Source organism: Mesocricetus auratus, unplaced genomic scaffold, assembly GCF_017639785.1.
Source record: "Mesocricetus auratus isolate SY011 unplaced genomic scaffold, BCM_Maur_2.0 contig_7712_pilon_obj, whole genome shotgun sequence".
Lineage (NCBI taxonomy): Eukaryota > Metazoa > Chordata > Mammalia > Rodentia > Cricetidae > Mesocricetus > Mesocricetus auratus.
Genome location: NW_024430593.1, coordinates 1 through 9,146, shown reverse-complemented (window position 1 = coordinate 9,146; position 9,146 = coordinate 1). Strand labels below are relative to the sequence as shown.

Below are 9,146 nucleotides of genomic sequence, written 5' to 3'. Positions count from 1 at the left end.
TGACATGCCCTCCTTCATCTCTTTTGATTGATTTTAGTTTAAAGTCTAATGTGTTAGATCTTAGGATTGCTACACCCTCTTGTTTCTTGGGTCCATTTGATTGGAAAATCTTTTCCCAATCCTTAATTCTGAGGTATCATCTGTCTTTGAAGTTGAGGTGTGTTTCTTTTATGCAGCAGAAGAATGGATTCTGTCTTTGTATCCATCCTGTTATCCTGTGTCTTTTTATAGGTGAGTTAAGACCATTAATATTGATATTAATATTAATGACCAATGATTGTTCATTTTTCTTTGTTTTGGATTTGTTGTTGTTGTTGGTGGTGGTGGTATTGTGTGTGTATTTCCATCCTTTTTTTCTTTTGGATGTTAGTAAAGTGGGATTATTTATTGCCTATGTTTTTGTGGGTGTAGTTAACTTCCTTGGGTTGGAGTTTTCCTTCCAGAGCTTTTGGTAGGGCTGGATTAATGGATGTGTATTGTTTAAATCTGGCTTTGTAATAGAATATCTTGTTTTCTCCATCTAAAGTGATTGAAAGCTTTGATGGGTACAGTAATTTGGGCTGGCATCCGTGGTCTCTTAGTGTTGGTAGAATATCTGTCCAGGACCATCTGGCTTTCAGAGTTTCCTATGGAGAAGTCAGATGTAATTCTGATAGGTTTGCCTTTGTATGTACTTGGCCTTTTTCTTTTGCTGCTCTTAATATTCTTTAGTTTGTATGTTTGGTGTTTTCTTTATTTTGTGGTAAGGGGACTTTTTTGTGGTCCACTCTATTTCATGTTCTGTAAGTTTCTTGTGCTTTCTTTCTTTTTTCTTTTTCAAGACAGGGTTTCTCTGAGGCTTTGGAGGCTGTCCTGGGACTAACTCTTGTAGACCAGGCTGGTCTCGAACTCACAGAGATTCACCTGCCTCTGCCTCCTGAGTGCTGGTATTAAAGGCGTGTGCCACCACCACCACCTGGCGCTTCTTGTACTTTCATTGTCATGTCTTTGGGTTGAGAAAGTTTTCTTCTATGATTTTGTTGAATATGTTTTCTGCACCTTTGAGGTGATTTTCTTCACCTTTCTCTATATCTATTATTCTTAGGTTTCATCTTTTCATGGTGTCCCATATTTCTTGGATATTTTGTGTTAGGGATTTGTTGAACTTAAGATTTTCCTTGGTAAATGATTCTATTTCCCCCAGTGTATCTTCAATGCCTGAGATTCTTTCATCTCTTGCATTTTGTTGGTTATGCTTGCATTTGTAGTTCCTGATTGTTTACCCAGCTTTTCTATTTTCAGCATTCCCTCAGTTTGTGTTTTCTTTATTGTCTCTATTTCAGTTTTCAGGTCTTGAACAATTTTAATTGTTTCCTTCATCTGTTTGATTGTTTTTCCTTGACTTTTCATTAAGAGATTTGTTGATTTCTTGTATTTTTTTGGTTTGTGTTTTCTTCCATTTCTTATATCCTCTTTGAGGGCCTCTATCATTTTCTTGAAGTTGTTTTTAAGGTCGTTCTCTTCTGCTTCATCTGTGTTAGGACATTCAGGTCTTGCTGCTGTAGAGTCTGTAGACTCTGGTGGTATCATATTGGTTTTTCTGTTGTTGAATGTGTTTTTATATTGTCTTCTTCCCATCCCTTCTTCCTTGGGTGGAGTCTCTTCCTCTCCTGGTGGGTACTGGTCCAAGGTTTTTTTTCCAGTGGGTGCAAGCAGGTCCAATACTCCATGGCTCTCCTCTTCCTGTGGGTGGAGAAGGGACTGGTACTGGGATGTTGGCAGACTATGGATGGGCTGTTCTGCTTGGATGGGTTCCCCAGTGCTTAGTCCCCAGACCTCAGGAGGCTCCAGCAGGGAATCATAAGGCGGGCCAGAAGCTGTTTCATGCTTACCTCCTTCTCCTTCCATAGGTGGAAGCAGAGCTAGGACACCGGCAAGCTCTGGATGAGGTGGTCCACCTGGATGCGTTCTCCAGTACACAGTTTACAGGCCTCAGGAGGCTGCAGCAGGGCACTGGAAGCCAGCTGTTGAATTTTTAGGGTCACATATATACAATCATATAATCTACAAACAAAAATATTTTGGGTTCTTCCTTTCCAAATTATATCCCATTAATGTATTACAGTTGTTTTATTGGTCTAACTAGAACTTCAAGTACTTTATTGAGAGAGCTCACAACCTTGTCTTGTTCCAGATTTTAGTGGAATTACTTTGAGTTTCTCTACATTAAATTTGTTGTTGGCTATATGCTTGCTATAAATTTATTTTATTATGTTTGTGTGTATCTTATACCCCTAATCCCTCCAAGACATTTATGACATGAGATTTTTGTCAAAGGCCTTTTCAGCATCTAATGGGATGATACTGCTTGTTTGTTTGCTTGCGTGTTTTTCAGTTTATTTTTATGGTGGATTACTTTTATTGATGTTTGTATTGTATGTAGCTCATTCAATCAGTTTACATGATCTTTCTCATGTGTTCTTAGAATCTGTTTGCAAGTATTTTATTGTATATTTATGCAAATGTTCTTTATATTTAGCACAACTCTGGAAATATGTGCTGAATTAGGTTAATGATCTCAAGGTCATCAAACAGAGAAGCTGCGAACCATGGAATAACTGAAATTGGAATCCCCAAAGTTTGTTGACCTGGTTGCAATTTTCAGATTGTTAAGGGCCAATCCAGAACCCCAAATTTCTACTGTCCCCCTATCTCAGGTTTGATGTATCTGATGTAGCTGCATCTGTTCTAAGTTGTGTCTATGATCATTTAATAAGAGCCTTAATTTATGGGTAGCTGTGTAATTGTGGCATCATAAAATGAATTGAATAATGTTTCTTCTGTTTCTATTTCATGGAATAATTGGAGGAGTATTGATTTCAACTCTTCTTTGAATGTCTGGTAAAATTCTGTGCTAAAACCATCTGACTCTCAGCTTTTTTTTTTTTTTTGGTTGGGAGACTTGTAATGACTTGTTTTATTTTACTATATTTCCTATATTTATATTTCCTATATTTGGTATATTTCCATTTAAATTGTTTATGTGATGTTGATTGAACTTTGGTAAGTGGTACCTACCAAGAAAATTATCCATTGCTTTTAGAACTTCCAATTTGGTGGAATATAGGTTTTTAAAATATTTCCTTATGATTCTCCAGCTTTCCTCGTTGTATGTTTTTATGTCCCCCTTTGCATTTTTTATTTTATTAATTAGGATATTGTCTCTCTGTCTCTTAGTTTGGATAAGGGTTTGTCTGTCTTGTTTATTTTCTCAAAGAACCAAATCTGTGTTCCAGGCCGGGTGGTGGTGGCGCACGCCTTTAATCCCAGCACTCGGGAGGCAGAGGCAGGCGGATCTCTGTAAGTTCGAGGCCGGGCTGGGCCGATAGCCTCCAAAACAATACAGAGAAACCCTGTCTCGTAAAAACCAAAAAAAAAAAATCTGTGTTCCATTGATTCTTTGTATTTTTCTTTGTTTCTATTTTGTTACCATAGCCCTCAATTTGGTAATTTCTTCCTGTCTGCTCCTCTTGGGTATGCTTACTTCTTTTTGTTCTAGAGCTTTCATGTGTGATGTTAAGTTTCTAGTCTGAGATCTCTTCATACCCCCACATACTTTTTTAATGTAAGCTCTCAGTGCTATGAAGCTTCCTCATATCATGCATTTCCATTGAATTCTAGAAAGTCTTTAATTTCCATCTTTATTTCTGTCTTGACCCATTTTCCTCAGTAGAGAGTTGTTTGCTTTCCATGATTTTGTAAGCTTTCTTGTTTCTGGGTTTGTTTGTTTGTTGTTCTTGTTGTTCTTGATATCCAACTGTGATCCATGGTAATCTGATAGGATGCAGGGAGTTACTTCAGTTTTCTTGCATCTGTTGAGAATTGTATTGTGTCCAAGAATGTCATCAACTTTGGAAAAAATTCCATGTGGTGCTGAGAAGAAGTTGCATTCTCTTTTTAGGGTGGAATGTTCTGCAGTATTTGTTAGAATCATTTGGTTTATAAAGTCCATTGTCTATAATATTTCTCTGTTTACTTTTTATATGGATGATCTGTCCATTGTTGATTGTATGGTATTGAAGTCGACCACTATTAAACACTGTGTAAGAGTCAGTGTGTGATTTAATCTGTAGAAGTGTTTCTTTTACAAAAGCAGGAGACCTTGTATTGGGGCATAGATGCTTGTTTTTATTTTCTTGAATTTATTTAAGGAATTTCTTTTTAAGGGCCTCTGTTATGTCCATATAGTTTGTTTTAAGGTCTTCTTCTTGTATTTCAGCTATGTTAGAATATTCAGGGCTTGCTGTGGTAGGATAGCTGATCTCTTGTGGTAGCATACTGCCCTGGCTATTGTTGATTATGTTCTTATGCTTGGCATCTGGGTTTGGAGTGATTATGGGTCTAGGTGCTTTTTTCTGACTTCATCTTTGTTGGATGTGCATTTTGTTCCTGGGTTTCTGTTTGTTCTCTGGAGTTTCAGAGCATATATTGACTGAGAGTTGCCCCCTTTTCCTGGCCTTCTTGGCTGGTGTGTTTGAGGTAGAATGCTTGCTGTTGTTGGAAACTAAGGGAAGGGGAGGCCAGGAAGAGATGCACTTAGGCATCCACAGGAGGCATGGAGAGTGGTGAGGGGAAGCCTGGAGTCAGACATAGGGGAAAACGGTGAGAGATTAGAGAGAAGTAGAAGGAAGCCATAGCCACCTTTACCTCACTAGCTTCCCAGTGGAAAAGATAGCAGTTTCCTATTTCCTCCCACCTACATTCTTTTCTCCACCCAGCCATCTCACTTTCTGTTTGTCTTTACAGACCTACAGACCTCTATGGCTAGCTAGTGGCAAGCTCTTCAGATACATTTTATTTGTACAAAAAAAGATATCACCACACGGACCCACTTATATGCAAGACTAGCAAGAACTCTTAAATTATGAACCATCTCTCCTGCCCTGTGTTGATTATTTATGATCAACATTAACAGTGCTAACATTTTCATCTATCTGTAACTGTTTAAATGTGCAGTTCCTTTTAGTCAGATTTATTAAAGTTACAGCTTAAAAGGTAGCATTTCATGGTTTCTGGAAGATGAATACAGAACTGAAATGAGTGCATAACTCTTTGTAGGAACTTAAGTAGAAAACCTTTGAGTTCTTCCTATCTTTTTTGTTTGGTTGATTGATTGTTTCAGGGATTCTTAATATTCCCTTCTTGCTGTCCTGGAACTGATTACATATACTAGGCGTGCATTCAACTCAGAGGCAGATATACCTGCCTCTGCCTGCTGAGTGCTGGAATTAAAGATATGAGCCAGTACACCAGCTTCCTCATATTTCTCTATGTCTGTTAATAGACATTTATCTTCAAGGTGATATCCCATTCCAAGTGTTCAGATATGATAGAGATAAACCTCCTATTCAGTTTGTTTCTAAAGTGACTTGATGATTATATGATAATGTATGTGTCATAGAACCTCCTATTCAGTTTCCTTCTAAAGTGACTTGATGATTATATGAAAATGTCTGTGTCGTAGAATAAGTGTGGGAAGCACCAGAATCATATGACTATATTGTCAAAGAAGTATACATTTACAGTGTTGTCAGTATCATGCTTTTTATTGTATACATGTATGGCATATTTTAGGATGCAGTGACCTATAATGATGTGCATGTTTACTTCACTCGGGAAGAGTGGGCTTTGCTGGATCCTTCCCAGAAGAATCTCTACAAAGATGTGATGCTGGAGACCTATATGAACCTCACTGCTATAGGTAATGCTGTGAATTTTTCTTCATGTTTTAAAATAAGGGGATTGGTTATTGATGCTCTTTTGTAATTTTGATTCAGAAGAGGTGAATAAATCAGGGATGGTTCTAAGGTTCACTGAAGATAGTAACTTTATTTTTAATAATTTCCAATAATATATCATACATTTCCTGGTACTATATTTTTAGGCTACAGATGGGAAAACCATAATATTGAAGAACGTTGTCAAAGTTCTCGAAGACATGGAAGGTAATTTTCCTGTGGATGCTGATACAAATGTGCCTCTGAAGATATTTTAATGTATCTGGAAGTTGATTTTTTTTTAAGTAGCAGTGTAAATAAGCACATCTCAAAAGTCATTGATGATCATAAATTCTCTCAAAACCATATACCTCAATAGCAGGTAAGTTAATTGCATTTGGAAGTCATTCTTTTAAGAATGAAGGAATCAATGCCTTAACAGATATCACCATTTGAATCATTGCTCCTCAAAGCTATCTTGTAGAACTGCCAATCCATTTAGTTTCATACCTCTCATTTTAAAATAGGTATACATGTTGAATAGATAAGTATATGTCTAAAACCTTCTAGTAAGCAAATAATTCACAGTAAAGCTAGTGTTACTCATATAATTGTTCTGTCCTTGGTAAATTTAGTGAGGTAGTTAGTTTGAGTCAAGAATTAAGGGGGGCAGTTGTTGTGGAGAAACTTTTAATTCCTATACCGTAAGTCTGTGAGGAACAGAAAGTCAAACTGCGTGAATGCAATGTGGAAACCTTTTTTTGTTATTCTTCCTTTAATAGGTATATCGTATATCACTCTGGATACAAGCCATATAAGCTTAGGGATATGGAAAGAAGCAATGTATCTCTCTTCATCTCAGAACAATTAGAAGATATGTAGTAGTCCCCATGCTGAGTAGACTTGTTGAATGTGATTCAAGATTACAGGTGTTCCAGCTTCATTGGGAATACATCAACAAACTCACACTGCTGGAAAAGACCTATGAGTACTGGGAATGTGTAAATACTTCTGTTTGTATTGGTTCACTATGCAAATATAGTATAACTCACATTATAGGGAAATTTATCAATGGAAGAAGTTGGTGGCATTTCTCATAGAGAAATTGGATGCCATAAATGTGAGCCAGATAAGAAAGGCTCCTACCATCACAGGCTTCTTCAAATATGTAAAACAATCCTTAATGAGAGAGAATGGGTGTAAACAAAGTGATAAAAGCTTGAGATCTGATTATTCTTTATAATTGGACCAAATTATAAAATTAATTCATACAGATATATTCAACAGTGATAAGAATGTGGTAAAGCTTTTTCATGTGTCAATTATCCTTGCAGGCACAAAAGAAGTCATACTGGAGAGAAACCTTGTGAATATACTCAAGGTGTGAAAGCCTTTGCATATCAGAGCCGTCTTCAAAGTCATGAAAGATTTCATGCTGGAGAGAAATCCTATGAAGGTATTCAATATGGTGAAGCGTTTGCATGTCATAGTAGTCTGCGAATACATAAAGGAGCATGTACTGGAGAGAAGCCCTATGAATGTAATCAGTGCATTAAAGCTTTTACATTTCATAGTCATTTTCAAATGCATAAAAGAACACATACTGGAGAGAAACCTTATGAATGTATTCAATGTGGTAAAGCTTTTACATGTAATAGTCATATTCAAATGCATAAAAGGACACATACTGGGGAGAAATCCTATGAATGTAATCAATGTGGTAAAGCCTTGGCATCTCAAGGTAGTCTCCAAATACATAAAAGAACACATACTGGAGAGAAACCCTATGAATGTAATCAATGTGGTAAAGCTTTTGCTCGGCAAAGTTGTCTCCAAATACATAAAAGAACTCATACTGGGGAGAAACCCTATGAATGTAATCAATGTGGTAAAGCCTTTGCACATCAAAGTAATCTCCAAGTACATAAAAAAACACATACTAGAGACAAACCCTATGAATGTAATGAATGTGATAAAGCTTTTGTATGTCAAAGCAGTCTCCGAATACATAAAAGAACACATACTGGAGAGAAACCCTATGAATGTAATCAATGTGGTAAAGCATTTGCATGTCACAGTTATCTTCAAATGCATAAAAGAACACATAATGGGGAGAAACCCTATGAATGTAATCAATGTGGTAAAGCCTTTGTATGTCAAAGTGGTCTCCAAATACATAAAAGAACACACACTGGAGAGAAACCCTATGAATGTAATCAATGTGGTAAAGGTTTTACATGTCACAGTCAACTTCAAAATCATAAAAGAACACATACTGGAGAGAAACCTTATGAATGTATTCAATGTGGTAAAGCTTTTGCATGTCACAGTCATCTTCAAATGCATAAAAGAACACATACTGGAGAGAAACCCTATGAATGTAATCAGTGTGGCAAAGCATTTGCACAACACAATCATCTTCAAAGGCATAAAAGAATACATACTGGAGAGAAACCCTATGAATGTAATCAATGTGGTAAAGCCTTTGCATCTCAAAGTAATCTCCAAATACATAAAAGAACACATACTGGAGAGAAACCCTATGAATGTAATCAATGTGGCAAGGCTTTTGCACATCAGAGTCATTATCGAAGTCATGAAAGAATACATACTGGAGAGAAACCCTATGAATGTAATCAATGTGGTAAAGCCTTTGCACATCAGTGTCATTATCGAAGGCATGAAAGAACACATACTGGAGAGAAACCCTATGAATGTAATCAATGTGGTAAAGCCTTTGCACGCCAATGTAGTCTCCAAATACATAAACGAACACATACTGGAGAGAAACCCTACGAATGTAATCAATGTGGCAAGGCATTTGCATGTCAAAGTAGTCTCCAAATACATAAAAGAACCCATACTAGAGAGAAACCCTATGAATGTAATCAATGTGGTAAAGCCTTTTCACAACTCAGTAGTCTTAAAATACATAAAAGAACACATACTGGAGAGAAACCCTACATATGTAATCATTGTGATATACCCTTTGTGTCAGAAACCTTCAAAAACATAAAAAAATCATACTGTGGTGAAGCAATCTAAATGTAGTCACTGTAGCGATGTTTTGCAAGTCCTGGTAGTTTTGTACAAGAGCAAAACATTTTGTGTGTAATAGGCCTCTGAATATGACATTAGACTTTGAGTATCTGAAAAAACTCATACCAAAGGGAATCTGAAATAAATGATTTGGTGAGATCTTTAGCCAACATGCTTACATTCAGTTAGACAAGATTATTTATTCTGGAATAAATAATTCCAACAGTGTTCAAGCATTATGATGTCCGTCTCTATTTTGTTTACACCTGCAACTCACATGGACAAAAGGCCTAAATTTAAATAACATGGTAACCCTTTTGGATCTCATAGTTTTCTGCAATTACATGAGGA

The 9,146-nt window shown here is 36.7% G+C and overlaps 1 protein-coding gene across 4 annotated transcripts; it reads left to right on the top strand.

The window, feature by feature from the left end:
• Positions 1-3,281: 3,281 nt before the first annotated feature.
• Positions 3,282-9,031, top strand: LOC121138085 (zinc finger protein 431-like). Of its 4 annotated transcripts, none has more exons than XM_040740899.1 (4): positions 3,282-3,339; positions 5,614-5,740; positions 5,924-5,984; positions 7,091-9,031. In XM_040740899.1, the coding sequence occupies exons 2-4, from the start codon at positions 5,707-5,709 to the stop codon at positions 8,799-8,801; spliced, it is 1,806 nt and encodes a 601-aa protein (XP_040596833.1). In that variant the 5' UTR covers positions 3,282-3,339; positions 5,614-5,706; the 3' UTR covers positions 8,802-9,031. The 4 variants fall into 4 exon arrangements, with proteins under 4 accessions (XP_040596833.1, XP_040596835.1, XP_040596832.1 ...); XM_040740901.1 differs by lacking the exon at positions 3,282-3,339 and having other exon boundaries at positions 3,377-5,740; positions 7,091-8,280; positions 8,449-9,031; XM_040740898.1 differs by lacking the exon at positions 3,282-3,339 and having other exon boundaries at positions 3,380-5,740.
• Positions 9,032-9,146: the final 115 nt, after the last annotated feature.